At 41.4% G+C, this 18,844-nt stretch overlaps 1 protein-coding gene across 1 annotated transcript; it reads left to right on the top strand.

Moving 5' to 3' along the window:
* The first annotated feature begins 2,355 nt into the window (after positions 1–2,355).
* Positions 2,356–6,264, top strand: LOC142741899 (DNA damage-regulated autophagy modulator protein 1-like). The gene is made up of 3 exons (XM_075851219.1): positions 2,356–2,564; positions 5,608–5,675; positions 5,996–6,264. Exons 1-3 carry the CDS (start codon positions 2,440–2,442, stop codon positions 6,262–6,264), a joined length of 462 nt encoding a protein of 153 aa, XP_075707334.1. The 5' UTR covers positions 2,356–2,439.
* Positions 6,265–18,844: the final 12,580 nt, after the last annotated feature.

Here is an 18,844-nt window from a genome sequence, read left to right as displayed (position 1 = left end):
ACCGATAGCCACTTTCTGCTCCTTGCGTATGTGAAATCTGTTACTTTGTCGTGTTGCAGGTCTGCCTCTTTTCATAGGGAGGTTACTTGGTTTGAAACTCTGTTCTCTCGAGGCTGTACACCTTTAAAGCTTATTTCTTTGATTTATAAGAAAATCTCTATACCTCTTTCGTCTCGACCTCCATATTTTATCGGGTTATGGGAACGGGACCTGGGGAAGAAATTCTCTGATATTGAAATTTCTAGGATGCTGAGCTGCACCCTATAAGATGTCTAGATGTATTAAGATACAGGAAAATAGTTACAAAATACTATCCCGTTGGTACAGGACGCCAGATCAGACATGTTTGTTTGCCTCATGTCATTCTGACACCTGTTGGCGTTGTAAGACGGAAAGAGGTACTTTCTATCATGTTTGGTGGGAATGTGGCTTGTTGTCCAAGTGGTGGGGGGAGATTTTCACACTCTGTAACTCCATCTGCAAATGGTCCATACCTGTGTCGCCGGAAATTGCCTTAGTTTCTATATCGACCTCCTCGGTCCCAGCTGTTCCCTCTGCCTTATTTAAATTATTAATAGTTGCAGCTCGACTGTTAATCCCTCTGCATTGGCTCTCAGACTCTGTTCCTTCTATCGACCATTGGGTTGCGATCAGATTTATAGATTTGAGGAGCTGTCTCATTGGGATTCACATTCTCTGAAAACTTTCCTTCAGGTGTGGCACCCTTGGAAAATTTACCGCAAATTAGTTTGAGTGTCTTAGGTGTCATTTGGTTCTGGTTCTCTCTATGTGCTTTCATATTTGGAATGCAATTCATCATCATACTGTGCCAATGTCCCCCCCTTCTTTGTTACCCTCTTTTACTTTTCCTTTTGTTTTGTATCATTTGACATGAGGTAATGTTATGTATACTTACCTGTTTGGACATGTGTCCTTTTGTCTGTTGAATAATTCAATAAAAAACTTTAAATATAAAAAAAAACCACTTATATAATTGTAATGTTTGCAGGATAGTCCTGCAAAAATGGGGATTTTAGGTAAGTATGGAACTGGCATCTTCAAATCTGTCTCCCTTCCCAGGTCTGCCTCCTGAGTTGGTCTTTCCATTCCCCAAAGATGCGGGAGCAGCATCAATACTGGGTAAAATTGAGCATAATTTCAATTGGAATGCTGGCCCTTTAAGTTAAGTTGGTGTCTACGAGTTACAGAACCCTTATCTTTCACCATCACAATCTTAGATCACTTAGCATGCACTTCTTATAAGTGAATGGGCAGTTTCAGACGGTGAATGGAAGCCATATATTTTGTGCCAAGGACGGGATCAGATCCCCTTAAAACAAAAAACCTCCACAAAAGATAGGACATGTCCTATTTTTTGCTTGTATGGTCTGTGCTCCCATACTTTAGAAATGCGGAGGCTGTCCGCCACCAGCCGTGCCCATATTCACGGACCGTGATACAGGGGAGCGTCCTCAGGGGTATAAATTGCTTCATGTATTTCTTAATGCCAGTCAGCACATATTATGCTGAATGTTTTGTATTTTCCGGTGAGCACTAAACACTGAGGACGCTCCCCTGTATCACAGGGGCGCAGAAACACGTAGGGAAACTTGCTTACCTTTGGCAAACAGACCAATGTTATAATTGTTAGGGCCTTTTTGGAGTGTTGAAGTGGTACATGGTTATTACTATTGTATTTTAGACATCTCAATAAAGGCTTGGTAATTCTGTATCGCTCTGGCAAACAGACCAGTGGTTTGGTTTACTACTCCTGTTCAGTGTCGCATTGATATATGTGCCTAGCGAACTTTGAACTATTATATTTCAGACACTCTACTAAGGACATATGATGATCTGTGTTGCCAACGCCTGTACTCAGATTTTTTGGCATTAGTGCACGTTTTTTAGATTACCACAAATAAAAAATATTTTTAAACGTTTACACAGGCAGTAAAATTCTTAATTTTTTTTTATAATATACTATGATTATGATCTGTAACTGTAATCCACAGGGGTGTCTGGAATAGGCAAATGGGGGAAAACATGGTTGGCCAATATGCATCAATAACAGTTTACATGATTTTCATAAATGGCTTCTGCATGACAAGTGTATTTTAGATCAAACACTTTTTTCATCTCTAGTCAAGGCCAAGTACCCACTGATTCATTGTGACATCATCAGCTGGGTTATGCCATTGTGACATCATCAGCTGGGTTATGCCATTGTGACATCATAAGCTGGGTTATCTTATTGTGACATCATCAGCTGGGTTGTGTTATTGTGACATCATCAGCCTATAAAAGGGCAGGTAGGGGGCAAACATCACTTTCTCTGACTTTTGATAGAAGGAGAAGGCTACTGCTTTTATGAGCAACTTATATACTGCTTAACTGAGCGACATATATACTGCTTAACTGAGCGACATATATACCACCAATATGAAGAGCCCAGGGCTGGCTGTTCTGCCATGTCTCTGGGCAGCATGGACCTTCATCGGTATTATTACCAGTTACTCCATAACTATGTTTGAAGGTCATTATAAGACACCATTGATGAGCATCAGGTAAGAGACTCTTTAGAGACAATGTAAAGACACTTAAGGCCTAAACAGGAAATGTTAATAGTAACAAGAATTCTGGGCTATCAGGTTCTAGATTAGAAAACGTATTTTCTTCTTGTGTATTACTGTAATGAATTGATGGAAATGGGTTTAAATGAGAGAAATCAGGAGATAAAGCATTATTTATTACAATTTATTGTATGTTAGATAATAACTGGGAATAGGTGGGAATAGCACGGCCGGGACAAGATATTTTGGTGCCTTAGATAGATTAGGAAAGTTTCACCCCCGCCATGTAGAATAAATTCAGAGCTCCCTAACTTGCTAATAAAAGAGATTTAAAAAAAAACAACAACAAGTTAAGTCTAAAAAATGTTATTCTTCTTCTTATTATTGTTAAAATAATTTCATTATTATTAATAATAATCATATATTTATTTAACAATTTTATTGTTTAATTTAAAAAAAACTGTTAGTTATTCGCAAATTGATGTGGTAGATACAGGCATTTACTTGCTCTTTTACTCCAGGACAAGTGTATGCTACCAGTATACAAAGGGTAATATAACTAATAATACCGCCGTACATATAGTGTTCAGATGCCAGTTCTACACAGGCAGCTGCAGAGTATTACCACACTGCAAAATACAGGAGTATACAGTATACAGCACTGATCAGACACAGGCAGATCATACAACTATTATGACGTCTTCCTGATTGGAGTCGTTCTCTTTCATTTTCTTCTCCATGCGGCCCAGACCACCATGACGACTTCTCCTAATGACTGCAGAGTTTGCTAACCAGACATGTTTTGCCCCTCACTTCTACAGCCATCCCCACCATCTATAGCAACACAAACCCCCCATACTGCTGTCGCCTTTAACACTGCCATCCTGCTGCTGCCACCTATACTGGACCTGCTGCTGCCCCATGTGACCCCATTACTGTACATACGGTGCTGCACAAGTGCCCCAAATACTATACTGGCAAATTTATATTGACGGAAGACGCAGAAACAGCTGAAAGCAGGGACATGACTAGAAAATGTCTGGCTCCATAGTAATCTTATAAATGAAACCCATCTGCCTCCCACAGCTATTACAAGTCCCACATGAACGTCAGTGTAAGAGGAACTCAGTGGCCGAGTCATGGTAAAAAAAAAACAGTCTAATACCAATATCAAAACTGTCCAATACTAAAACTGTCCTTGTTGCCCATAGCAACCAATCCGAGTTCAGCTTTAATTTCTTAAATTGCTGTGGAAAAATGAAAGCTGAGCATTGATTGGTTGCTTAGGGCAACAAGGGCAATTTTACTGTTATACAGTATTGATAAATGAGGCCCAATTTCTTTAAAGATATTACTCCCAGCATGACCTGACAATACATCATCATCAGTCTACCATGGGAATTGTAATTTTACAGAACAGTGATCTATCAGAACAGGCTGGGAGTTGTAGTTCCACAAACAATGATAACACACACTCTAATAATAAAAAGAAAATGCAGGATGGGGGCAGGAAAAGCATTTAAAATTAAAACGCAAATGTAATTAAAACCCCAGTCCAGACGCCACAATTGATTCAGACCCAAAAAAAGAAAACAGGCCTCAGACCAGACCCCAAAATTCAGTCCCCTCAATTAATTCAGACATTGTACCCCTTTAATATTTTAAACACCAGACCCCAAAATTAATCCGGACCTTAGACCAGAACACCCAAAATCCAAGAAGAGAGCAAAAAAAAATATTCACACCCCAGACCAGACCCTTCCTCCATTTACTTACTGCTCCTCGCTCCCCGGTCCTCTTTAGCTCTGGGTGCCACCGCCGCACTGGTACCTGACACACACTGTGTTCTGGTGCTGGATGGCATCAAGACCCAGTACGGCAATGCCAGGACACTGGAGCGAGGAGCATTAAGTGATGATGCCCGCCATGCTCACTGATCCCAGGCCTCCTGTACACCAATGAGAGCTTCTCTCTTCACTCAGGCCCCATGCACACAACCGTAGTTTTCATCGGGTAAATTATGGATCCGTTATTACAGATGAAATTGCGGACGTCTTCATTTCTATCAGCCACGGGCATCCTTCCGTATATTTACAGATATGTGTCCGTGCCGTAGAAATTATCCGCAAAAGATATAGAACATGTCCTATTCTTGTCCGCAATTTCGGCACAGACTCGCCCATAGAAGTCTATGGGCACTTCCGCAACTGCAAACGGCTACAGGTGTGTATCCATATCTGCAGACAGTAAAAACACTTATGGTCGTGTGCATGAGGCCTCAGACTGATAAAAGCGCTCATTGGAAGATGGTCATTGCTGCCCATCTTGTACTCCTAGTCCCAGTCCTGGTGAAGGGGGTATATATCGTGTACTGTATGTGTGTATATAAACAAGGAGGGCGATATGTGTATGTAAGGGGGTGCGTTGTTCTGCGGGGATGACCGGCATGGTTAGTCAAAAAAGTGTATCCCAATTATGTCTTTATAGCAGAATAATAGTGGGTGACGTCTATCCAGTTTATAGAGTTGGTTGGCAGCCAGATAAGAGAGAGCAGTGTTATATGGGAGGTAAAGTGCGACCTCGCTATGTATCCACTGCTGCTGACAATGTTCCTCTCATAGAGGTCAATAGAGATTGCTGCTGCCGCCACTCAACATGTCCAGATTTCATTGCCTTCTAAGGAGGAGATTAGCAGACAAACAAAACATGCAGAGAAGCGGCATCTTATCACACCTGACACAGCGGGCATAATGTGTGGCATAATCATCACCTATATCCTACTGCCGTGGCCTGGGGACAGTGATGTACAATGTGATTCCTGCACATCCCTTATTATCAGAATCATTCCTGCTCATCAATGGCAATTCTGATATTAACATGATATTAGGGAATTGTTCATGATGGAATAAACAGAGTTATCTATAATTTATCCAGGAATTCCTATAACTCCGGCAGTGATTTCTCTTGTGTTACTGAGAGCTCTAGTCACCTGCACGGAGCTCTACTAATGTTACATATGGATTTTATCTCTTCCCAGCGACACTGGAGCGAAGATCCCAGAGTCCATAGTGCTGACGATAGTGAACACCATCTCTAACCTACTAAGTAAGTGCTTTATATTTATATCTGGGGTAAAGCTCAATATAAGACCTTGAGTCGTCCTCTACTGACAAATTATTAGTAATTCTATCCAACCATTACTTATATCTGTCTCTGGGAAAGATGAGTAACGACCAACATGGCCGCTATGACAGCTCCAGCAGAGGTTGTTACCTGTCTTTCCCAGACCCCTGAATGGCTAATCTGCCTAGTTATTGGGTGATACGTCCCCTGCACATGTTATTATCTTCACATTTATATAACATATCAGTATTGTGTGCAGTACATGTAACATCTATGGGCTGATGTCTTGTTCTGTATTTCAGAAGTCGCCATCATGTACGTAATGTACAGACTAATAGAGATCAGAGCGGCTGAGAGACAAATCTGTGGCGTCATCTCCCGGAAACTACTGCTGGCGCTCGGATGGACGGCCTGTGTGGGGAACTTGGTAGTCATATATTTACAGGTTGGTGTTGATAGTGTTAACCGGGATCCTACACTGTGGAGTAAGGGCCCCTCAGGGTGCCGGGCCCTCAGCTGCTCATCTATGACCCCTGACCAAGGAGCACTGCAGGGACTGTGTATAACCTGACAATGGAAGGTGTCCAGGATAATATAATAATATGGGGGACATGTGCGCTGTATGATGACATGTATACCATGATAGGACGTGTATGACGTGTAATATATTCTCTGGGTGTTTCATTCTAGAAATCCTGCGTGCGGGATTATATTGGCTTGGCGGCATTGATCTGTACCGGACTCTACAGTATCTGCGTGGCAGGACCTCTGTACTCAGCATCCAGGAACGTCCGCTGTGTACGCTGTACGAAAGCTGCCCTGTCCATACTGATGTTTCTGGCCTTCATGAGCAGTATCCTTTCCAAGTCACCAAGTTATAATTTATAGAGAAAAGCATCTTTATTGTAATGATAGATCTCCTTATTCCTGTGCCCCATCATCATCACTACAGATAACACTAATGTGGGTGATAAGTAGAGATGACGTCACCTGCGCTTAATACCCTGGGCTTCTCCTGGGGACATGACCACCAGTACCCACAGCTGAAGCAATTAAAGGGACATGTCGATTATTCATTATTTGGGCAGATAAGTGGGTATTGTGGAAGTTTGGTCTCTCTGCCAGAGTCTTTCCTTATCTTGGCAGAAAAGTCACGTAATATTAACCATCACCTCTTCAGCTAACTTCTAATAAAGCCGCCATGTTGTGGGCTGAACAAATAGTTATTGTGATATATCAGCCTATCTATCATAGAGGGGACTATTAACACCACTGAGGCATAATGAGGGGCTTTGTGGCCCCTGCCTCAGTCGCGTCAGGAATTCCTTTGTTTTGTTTTTGTTTTTTATTTAAAGTCCATCTTACAGGTTTTTTATTTTCCTATATACATCCTCCTTGCAGGGTTGGCATGTAAAACTGCGATATATGCCATCTGTACCAGCGATCACTGTATACAGGTATGTGTGTTTTACCATTCAGTACAAAGTTCTATACCACTTTTTCTTATATATAATTATATATACAATATATACAATCCCGGGTTCCCCCAGTCCCAGTAATAATTTCTCACTACATGGAAGAATAAGTACAACAGAAAAGACAAAGTCAAATGTATTTTTTCCTCTTCTTTTCAGTCTTCCAAAACGGCACTGATGATCCTGGAATGGCTGGTGTTATTCGGCTCCTGCGTAGGTAACATCCTGCTGTATCGGGATTTCCAGGTCAGTATATGAGATCAGATCTATTCTACATATTCACACTGCTCTCTCCTTATTTCTTACACATTTATCTATAAAGAAAGATTTGGGCCACATGAAAGTCTATGCGGATCTAAGTGCATGATGCGGAAATGTAAATCCAGGCGGAGGAGGGGACTGTGGCGCTCTCAGCTGTCGGACCCCCTCTCTTCTGTTGTCCGCTCAGTCTTCCCCTCTCCAGAGACTGTTATATGTCAGGGAATCTCAGGGAATAGGAATGGATATAACGTGTCCTGTTCTTTCTCTTCTCAGGTTCTAACAATAAGATTCAGGAAGAGCCTAAAGGAGGACTGGATAATCCTGAGGGACGACCTGGAGGAAACATCACCCAGCAATGAAGAAAAGGAGCCAGACCCTGAGAAAATGGGGCCCTAGGCTGTATTACAGTGTTAGGACCCTTTGTCTGAGCTCCAGTCCCAAAGCAGCTGGACAGACTTATATTATTTGTATATATTATTTCAAATACAAATTTATTTACGGAAATATAAAATTCTGAATAAATATTTATTTTTCTATTCACTATTTTGCCCTTGTTTTTCTTATCAAGAGTTAATATATTTTGCTGAGCTGTACATAGAAAGACAACATTGTAGTGTCGGGTAAGAAACTGGCAGAGTAAAGGGGCATGGCAAGAGGTGAGGTAGAAATATGGGGGTTGAGATTGGTTACACAAAGACATGACCGGTTCTGTAAAGATTGGAGGTGCTGGAATAACTCTGTATATGCCGTACCTCTCCCTTTCTAGTGGGGGCTCATATGTTGTCTGTTGTATACATTGTTTTTTTCTTCATGATGACCTCTATATGTTCTTTACAACATTTATTTTATTTATCTTTCTTTTATTATTTATATTATTTTGAATCCCATTTTCTCAAAATATTAAAACTCATAGGAATTAACTATTTAATTATTATTTGAGACTTTAACTATTTACTTCTACCTGCAAGTAGAACTGTTCACATATATTTTCTGATGTCTCAACTGTTTAATAAAGACATATTGAAACAGAAATATGATTAGGAAAGGATGGGGTAAATTAGTACAGCAGGGGGCTGGTGGTGGTGAATAATTCCCACCCCCCGCCATTACTGCTTTATGATGTGTTAGGTGGACTAGCGCCATTTTCATACAGACTCTCCTCACATTACTCTCCAGTAGAGCAGGATCTGGGTACAACAACATACCTAATAATATAAAAACCCTAAATCATCTGACGCTTGTAAATCCCTTGCCCCTATTTCACATAGAAAAGCCCCCAAAGCTGTCAGAAACACCTATATTATTGGGGGGCGGAGCTAGCACTAGACCTGAATAGACAGACGTGTGCCGCTGAGCTCCGTGACCAACGACAGCTCATTTTAAGCTGACGATAGTTTGTCACCACTCACCATGGTTACGATAGCTTGTCACCACTCACCATGGTTAAGATCGGTGGAAGTAAGGCTCGAGACGACCAGGATTCCTCTAGATCTGCTGGGGTGCAGGGAGATATGGAGTAATTTGTGAAGAGGAAGCCAACGGGTACAGGAGGACATGAGGCCAAGATGGCGCTGGCTGCATCCCGTTCTTCTGAGGACGGGCGATCTGAGGCATCGGACGGAGGGAGCGAAGCAGGGGGTACATCAAATGAACTACCGCTGACCAGAGCTTTCTTCACTAAGGTATTGAATAAAGCTTTACAACCTTTCGTTAAAGATCTGGCGGATATTAAACAGGATCTGCGGCATGTGCGTCAGCGTGTAGAAACGTTTGAATCGACCCAGGCGGCCATGTTAGATTTTAATACTGCTGTCACGCAGAGTTTCTCCTCCAGCCAGGGGCACCTGATCTCTGTATTTCGGGCTTTAGAAGATCAAGAGAACCGCAGCCGCAGGAATAACTTGCGCTTTAGGGTTGTTCCCCAATCCGTTCCTGCTGAAGCTTTGATGGATACGATTAAGGGTCTCTGTCGCTCACTTCTAGGCCCTAATACACCTGGGGACTTGGTTATCGAGAGGGCTCATAGGTCTTTGCGTCCTAAGCCTAAAGCCTCAGACACACCAAGGGATGTAATTTGCCGTTTTATGAATTATATGGAAAAGGATGCTGTTCTGACAAAGGCAAGAAATTCTGATGCTCTCACCTTACGGCTCTGTTATTGCAATCTACCAGGATTTGGCGTCTAGTACCCTTCAGAAACGGCGTCATCTAAAGCCGCGTACCGATTATTTGAGAAACAAAAACATCTTGTATCGCTGGACTTTTCCGTTTGGATTATCCTTCTTTCATGATGGTCGTCGCTTGTTTGTCTCTTCAGTTACAGACTTGGATTCCGTTTACGCTCATCTGGACATTGAACCTTTGGATATAGAAGATTGGGGCCCAGTTTTGGATTTGATCTCCCTTCCTACTACGGCTCATCTGACACCTTGGGAAAATGTTCCTGCGCCGAAACGACAACGCAACAGGAAAAAATCGGGACACTTGACCCCACACAGATTAGTGGGATAGAGTGATGATCTGCCTTGAATTGTCTAGTTTGTTATGTCTCTGATATTGCTATATAACCTTTTTTACCATTGAGTGGAATGTTATGGCCTTTGGGCTTATTGTCATGCTGTATGGTTAACTTACCAGATCCCCCTCTTGGAAGGTTCTGTGTGAACCGCTATTGTTTTTGTTTTATATTTTGGGGTATTGCTCCCCATCTCTGTTTTTTATGTTTCTTCTCCCCTTTTCCTTCTTGTTGTTGGTACTGTATGTTCTGTCCTCGTCCTTTGTCTTTTTATTTTTTACAATGGGAAGTGATGTGGTACGGTCTCATAATCTGCTTTTGAATAATGTTGGGAGGTGCTATTGCATCGTCGCTAGATTGGAGTTAAACTGGGGAACTGGCTTGATTTACTGTCACTCTAATGCCTGCGTGTTTCTGATATATGATGGTGTTTCCCTCACATGTATTTTAATATGGCTCCCTTGAAGATAGTGTCCTATGATGATCCTAGATGACTGGGTGATTCCAATCTGATGATTCTGGAATAGACACTCGCACTCCACATGTAACATCTAACCCCATTGGACGAGATGAAACCTAACCGAATCTCTTTTATTATTGTGTCGGTGCTCTTTCATCAATTGATCCTCTTTCTATTATACAATAAGATGTAACCAGCTGTGTCCCTTCCTTCCTCACGGTTTTAGAAACCTAATAATTGTTCATTATTCTCCTTCTTTGTTGTCACTTATCGCCAGCATGCATATTTGGCTTGCGTCTTTGATTCATGATTATCATGATCCTCGTATTCACCCGTGTTGTGGTTACTATTTATTTATTGTTAGTATTTGTTTCCCCTCAACTGCCTTTTATGATTCACAGTCTCACTTTTCGATCTATGTATAATTTGTTGACATAATTTTGGACTCCCAACATGGCACTTATGTATTTGTTACATCCTATCACCTTGTTTATATTACCATATTTGTAACAACACTGTACTTGTCACGGTTTCCACTGTACATTTAATTTTACTCACCATCTCTTATTCTGTTGCTCTGGCTCTTTCCGACCCTTTTTCTCTTCTTTCTTTTCTTTTCTTTTTGTTTCCATCCTCATTTCTGTCTTCTTTTCATTTTGTTGCACTAGGGACACAACATAATACTTGTCATTTATTCTTTCCCCTATTGGGAGCATAGTAAGGACCTGTCTATCACACTTACTCCAACACCGGCATATTCCGGGGTTGTGCATGCGCGGATGGGTTTGGGAGCCTCGCCCAGCTTTCGGTCGTCTTCACGCTCGTGCTGCGCCTGCTTCGTCTCCAGGGATACTTGTCCCTGGGGGCGTGCATGCGCGGTACAGGCGTGACGACAGACAGTCGGGATCTCGCGGGTCAGGCCGGACTCCCGCGCATGCGCTGTAGACCGGCAATGGAGCAATGCACACCGGAACACACTCAGTCACCACTTACCCAACTATATATATGTTTATACAATGCCACATTACCATATACTATCCCCTGAGGAAGCCAGTTTGGCGAAACGCGCGTCGGGGCGCTACTACTTCGGGCCGCAGTGTGGGGTCACACACATATTCACCTCTATGGGTAAGCCTGCTACAACAAACTAGCTGTACATTCAGTAGATCCTTCTGGACCTACACATGCTTTGGATATTTACTACTTCCTTCCTTTTGCCTGTTGGCCTGACTTTGACTGTTTTCTTCTCATTTCATTCCTATCATGGCAACACAGGATTTACTTTGGGCACTTCTAAATACTTATTGATGTGACGTACCAAATTTGCCTCTTAAAAATGCATCTGTAGAAACATTGATAGGTTGTTCATGTTTTCAATCTACCATTGAGACATCAGATTCATCGTTGGTCCTTGTCATGAATATCAGTGCTAAGGAATATATCTGTCGTAGGACACCCTAGATTTAATTTGTGAAATAACCCACACTGTTCTTTTAGATCCCCTTAAATTTTAACCTATGTTATTTCTGTGTTGTATGTCCTAATAAAATTTGTACTTTCTCATTATTATTGTGGCTTTCTAGCTTCTTGTTCTAAAGTTTCTCTCAGTATTATGAAGTTTGCCTTTAATATATAGTGGAGTTGCCCAGACACTTTAAAGTGGCACCTAACCCGTTACGTAACCGTTTGAGTCTTTATATTTAAACTTTTATTCTCCAATGCATGATTCTTACCAACGTTTAGACTACTTTTTTCTGCATAAAACCGCCCTTCAGTCTTGTATGAGTACTGTAATAGGAACCCAGTTGCATTCAGATCATGCACCCATTTTCCAGACTTTGCAGTTTGCTGATACATTGGGTAGATCGCCTAGGTGGAGACTTAATGACTCTATTTTGAGACTGCTGGACGTTAGAGACTCTATTAGGGAGAAGCTTGAGGAGTATTTTGTACTTAATGTCATACCGGACACTTCTCCTCAGGTCGTTTGGGATGCACATAAAGCCTATGTTAGAGGGCAGCTGATTAGCATTTGCTTCCATAAGAAGAAAGAAAGCGATAGACTTTCTGATACTCTTCTGTCTCAGATTCAGAAACTGGAAAGGCTTCACAAAAAATCTCTGGCTAGTCGACATCTGACGGAACTCAATGACTTTAGGGCCCAGCTTAAAAATTTACTTAATGAGGCCTCCGCTAAATATTTTTTACGCTCCCAATATAACTTTTATGCCCATGGCAATAAGGCTTCTAAATTTTTGTCCAAGTGGGTCAAGCAACGACAGGCTAACAATTAAGTTCATATGTTGAAAACACCTGAAGGTGGGTTTACTTATTCGGCTCCTCACATTGCTAATTTGTTTAGGGACTTCTACCACGAGCTTTATAATCTGGAATCTTCGCTTTCATCGGAATGCTTGGGGGAGAGACCTGGGCTCATATCTTCCTTTCTTGACTCCCTCTCTCTCCCGGTCATTTCTGAGGTGCAGAGTGGGGATTTGGCTAAACCGTTTACCATTTCGGAGCTGGAGTTAGATGTTAAACAATCTCCGTCTGGTAAATGTCCGGGTCCTGATGGCTTCTCCACTGATTACTATAATACTTTTGGAGATGTTCTTCTCCCCCGATTACTACATATTGCAAATCTCACTACTGACGGTGTACCTTTATCTGAGGATATGTCTCGGGCCTTCATTTCCCTTATTCCCAAAGAAGGGAAGGATCAAACGGTTTGTGCCAACTTCAGACCCCTTTCGATTTTGAACATGGATCTGAAGTTGATAGCAAAGATGCTGGCATCTCGTTTAAAATTGATTCTCCCAGATATTATTTCACCTGACCAGGTTGGGTTTGTGATGCAAAGAGAGGGTAGGGATAACTCTACTAGGGTGTTGCACATACAACATCATTCCCAAAAACACAAGATTCCAACGGTCCTTCTCAGTACGGACGCTGAGAAGGCCTTTGATAGGGTGGGTTGGGATTTTATGAAGCAAACTATGTTATCCTTTCATCTCCCTGCCCCCTTCATTAACGCTGTTTTTTCAATGTATGCATCTCCTTCAGCTGCAATTGCTGTGAATGGTGTTTTGTCTTCCCCCTTTGTAATTAGTAATGACACTCGACAGGGGTGTCCTCTCCCCCCCTTTTGTTTGTTATGGTTATGGAGACGTTAATGCCGTCTATACGATTAAATCCTGATATCGTAGGTTTATGTTTGGGGGGGTGGAACATAAGTTAGTGGCCTATGCGGACGACCTGGTTTTAATTGTCACAAACCCTGTCATTGCGCTTCCAAAAGTGAGGGAAGTACTGGATTCCTTTGGTTATATTTCACATTTTTTAATTAATGCAAGTAAATCTAAAACCCTTGGAATAGCACTACCTTTGGAGAGTAGATCACGTTTAATGGCTAATTCGGCCCTTGACTGGTCATCCTCGCATATTAAATACTTGGGGGTTAAAATCTGTGCAGACTGCAATGAATTGTTCTCTTTAAACTTCTCCCCACTTTTGTCTTCCTTTCCCGATTTGTTGCATCGTTTGGATTTGCCTTATCTGTTGTGATTTGGTCAGAAGAACATCGTTATGTCTTATGTTCTCCCTAAACTTATTTGATGCAGACTTTACCTGTGGATATTCCTAGGTCATATTTTTTACGCATGAATAGATTATTTGCTAGGCCCTCTTCTGTCTCGGCAGAAAGTTTCAGGAGGTATTGGTTTACCTGACCCAGAACTGTATTATAGGGCGATACATTTAGCCAGGGTGGTGGATTGGTTGCGTGCCCCTAAACATATATTGTGGGTTGTTTTGGAAAATGATTTGTCACCGACCCCGCTTCACACTCTTATTCTACTGGACCCTTCCCTTGTTTCTGGTAGTGCTCCATCTAATCCCTATACGCGGGCAACTCTTTCAGTATGGAAGAGATTTTGGGCCAGCTCGGACGTGCACTCGGTGCCATCTCCCTCGGTTGAAATTAGAGATATTATTGGAGCAGCCCCTAGGGCTGTGCGGGATAGTGCTCCATTGAATGTCAGTTGTTCTAGGACTCCTTTGACTGAATTATTGGATGGTGATGGTGGATTGATCTCCCACTCTGCTCTTCTGTCTGCATTATCTGTTACCGATAGCCACTTTCTGCTCCTTGCTTATGTGAAATCTGTTACTTTGTAGTGTTGCAGGTCTGCCTCTTTTCATAGGGAGGTTAGTTGGTTTGAAACTCTGTTCTCTCGAGGCTGTACACCTTTAAAGCTTATTTCTTTGATTTATAAGAAAATCTCTATACCTCTTTCGTCTTGACCTCCATATTTTATCAGGTTATGGGAACGGGACCTGGGGAAGAAATTCTCTGATATTGAAATTTCTAGGATGCTGAGCTGCACCCTATAAGATGTCTAGATGTATTAAGATACAGGAAAATAGTTACAAAATACTATCCCGTTGGTACAGGACGCCAGATCAGACATGTTTGTTTGCCTCATGTCATTCTGACACCTGTTGGCGTTGTAAGACGGAAAGAGGTACTTTCTATCATGTTTGGTGGGAATGTGGCTTGTTGTCCAAGTGGTGGGGGGAGATTTTCACACTCTGTAACTCCATCTGCAAATGTTCCATACCTGTGTCGCCGGAAATTGCCTTAGTTTCTATATCGACCTCCTCGGTCCCGCCTGTTCCCTCTGGCTTATTTAAATTATTAATAGTTGCAGCTCGACTGTTAATCCCTCTGCATTGGCTCTCAGACTCTGTTCCTTCTATCGACCATTGGGTTGCGATCAGATTTATAGATTTGAGGAGCTGTCTCATTGGGATTCACATTCTCTGAAAACTTTCCTTCAGGTGTGGCACCCTTGGAAAATTTACCGCAAATTTGTTTGAGTGTCTTAGGTGTAATTTGGTTCTGGTTCTCTCTATGTGCTTTCATATTTGGAATGCAATTCATCATCATACTGTGCCAATGTCCCCCCCTTCTTTGTTACCCTCTTTTACTTTTCCTTTTGTTTTGTATCACTTGACATGAGGTAATGTTATGTATACTTACCTGTTTGGACATGTGTCCTTTTGTCTGTTGAATAATTCAATAAAAAACTTTAAATATTAAAAAAAAAACACTTATATTATTGTAAAGTATGGAACTGGCATCTTCAAATCTGTCTCCCTTCCCAGGTCTGCCTCCTGAGTTGGCCTTTCCATTCCCCAAAGATGCGGGAGCAGCATCAATACTGGGTAAAATTGAGCATAATTTCAATTGGAATGCTGGCCCTTTAAGTTAAGTTGGTGTCTACGAGTTACAGAACCCTTATCTTTCACTATCACAATCTTAGATCACTTAGCATGCACTTCTTATAAGTGAATGGCCAGTTTCAGACGGTGAATGCAAGCCATATATTTTGTGCCAAGGACGGGATCAGATCCCCTTAAAAAGCCTCCACAAAAGATAGGACATGTCCTATTTTTTGCTTGTATGGTCTGTGCTCCCATACTTTAGAAATGCGGAGGCTGTCCGCCACCAGCCGTGCCCATATTCACGGACCGTGATACAGGGGAGCGTCCTCAGGGGTATAAATTGCTTCATGTATTTCTTAATGCCAGTCAGCACATATTATGCTGTTTGTTTTGTATTTTCCGGCGTGCACTAGACACTGAGGACGCTCCTCTGTATCACAGGGGCGCAGGAACACGTAGGAAAACTTGCTTACCTTTGGCAAACAAATAAATGTTATAATTGTTAGGGCCTTTTTGGAGTGTCGAAGTGGTACATGTTTGTTACTATTGTATCTTAGACATCTCAATAAAGGCTTGGTAATTCTGTATCGCTCTGGCAAACAGACCAGTAGTTTGGTTTACTACTCCTGTTCAGTGTCGCATTGATATATGAGCTTAGCGAACTTTGAACTATTATATTTCAGACACTCTACTAAGGACCTATGATGATCTGTGTTGCCAACGCCTGTACTCAGGTTCTTTGGCATTAGTGCACGTTTTTTAGATTACCACAAATAAAAAATATTTGTAAACGTTTACACAGGCAGTAAAATTCTTAATTTTTTTTTTAGAATATACTATGATTATGATCTGTAACTGTAATCCACAGGGGTGTCTGTAATAAGCAAATGGGGGAAAACATGGTTGGCCAATATGCATCAATAACAGTTTACATGATTTTCATAAATGGCTTCTGCATGACATGTGTATTTTAGATCAAAACTTTTTTCATCTCTGGTCAAGGCCAAGTACCCACTGATTCATTGTGACATCATCAGCTGGGTTATGCCATTGTGACATCATCAGCTGGGTTATGCCATTGTGACATCATAAGCTGAGTTATCTTATTGTGACATCATCAGCTGGGTTGTGTTATTGTGACATCATCAGCCTATAAAAGGGCAGGTAGGGGGCAAACATCACTTTCTCTGACTTTTGATAGAAGGAGAAGGCTACTGCTTTTCTGAGCAACTTATATACTGCTTTTCTAAGCAACTTATATACTGCTTAACTGAGCGACATATATACCACCAATATGAAGAGCCCAGGGCTGGCTGTTCTGCCATGTCTCTGGGCAGCATGGACCTTCATTGGTATTATTACCAGTTACACCATAACTATATTTGAAGGTCATTATAAGACACCATTGATGAGCATCAGGTAAGAGACTCTTTAGAGACAATGTAAAGACACTTAAACAGGAAATGTTAATAGTAACAAGAATTCTGGGCCATCAGGTTCTAGATTAGAAAACTTATTTTCTTCTTGTGTATTACTGTAATGAATTGATGAAAATGGGTTTAAATTAGAGAAATCAGGAGATAAAGCATTATTTATTACAATTTATTGTATGTTAAATAATAACTGGGAATAAGTGGGAATAGCAGGGCCGGGACAAGATATTTTGGTGCCCTAGATAGATTAGGAAAGTTTCACCCCCGCCATGTAGAATAAATTCAGAGATCCCTAACTTGCTAATAAAAGAGATTTAAAAAAAATCAAACAACAAGTTAAGTCTAAAATTTTTTATTCTTATTATTATTATTGTTAAAATTATTTCATTATTATTAATAATAATCATATATTTATTTAACAATTTTATTGTTTAATTTAAAAAAACTTATTTATTCGCAAATTGATGTGGTAGATACAGGCATTTACTTGCTCTTTTACTCCAGGACAAGTGTATGCTACCAGTATACAAAGGGTAATATAACTAATAATACCGCCGTACATATAGTGTTCAGATGCCAGTTCTACACAGGCAGCTGCAGAGTATTACCACACTGCAAAATACAGGAGTATACAGTATACAGCTCTGATCAGACACAGGCAGATCATACAACTATTATGACGTCTTCCTGATTGGAGTCGTTCTCTTTCATTTTCTTCTCCATGCGGCCCAGACCACCATGACGACTTCTCCTAATGACTGCAGAGTTTGCTGACCAGACATGTTTTGCCCCTCACTTCTACAGCCATCCCCACCATCTATAGCAACACAAACCCCCCATACTGCTGTCGCCTTTAATACTGCCATCCTGCTGCTGCCACCTATACTGGACCTGCTGCTGCCCCATGTGACCCCATTACTGTACATACGGTGCTGCACAAGTGCCCCAAATACTATACTGGCAAATTTATATTGACGGAAGACGCAGAAACAGCTGAAAGCAGGGACATGACTAGAAAATGTCTGGCTCCATAGTAAACATAAATGAAACCCATCTGCCTCCCACAGCTATTACAAGTCCCACATGAACGTCAGTGTAAGGGGAACTCAGTGGCCGAGTCATGGTAAAAAAAAAACAGTCTAATACCAATATCAAAACTGTCCAATATTAAACTGTCCTTGTTGCCCATAGCAACCAATCAGAGTTCAGCTTTCATTTCTTAAATTGCTGTGGAAAAAGGAAAGCTGAGCACTGATTGGTTGCTATGGGCAACAAGGGTAATTTTGCTGTTATACAGTATTGATAAATGAGGCCCAATTTCTTTAAAGATATGACTCCCAGCATGACCTGACAATACATCATCATCAGTCTACCATGGGAATTGTCATTTCACAGAACAGTTATCTATCAGAACAGGCTGGGAGTTGTAGTTCCACAAACAATGATAACAAACACTCTAATAATAAAAAGAAAATGCAGGATGGGGGCAGGAAAAGCATTTAAAATTAAAACGCAGATGTAATTCAAACCCCAGTCCAGACGCCACAATTGATTCAGACCCAAAAAAAAGAAAACAGGCCTCAGACCAGACCTCAAAATTCAGTCCCCTCAATTACTTCAGACATTGTACCCCTTTAATATTTTAAACACCAGAAAATCCAAGGATTGAGCAAAAAAAAATATTTACACCCCAGACCAGACCCTTCCTCCATTTACTTACTGCTCCTCGCTCCCCGGTCCTCTTTAGCTCTGGGTGCCACCGCCGCACTGGTACCTGACAC

The sequence above is a fragment of the Rhinoderma darwinii genome, chromosome 2 (assembly GCF_050947455.1).
Source record: "Rhinoderma darwinii isolate aRhiDar2 chromosome 2, aRhiDar2.hap1, whole genome shotgun sequence".
Lineage (NCBI taxonomy): Eukaryota > Metazoa > Chordata > Amphibia > Anura > Rhinodermatidae > Rhinoderma > Rhinoderma darwinii.
Note: the sequence above shows the minus strand (reverse complement) of the source record. Positions and strands in the feature narration are given on the sequence as shown.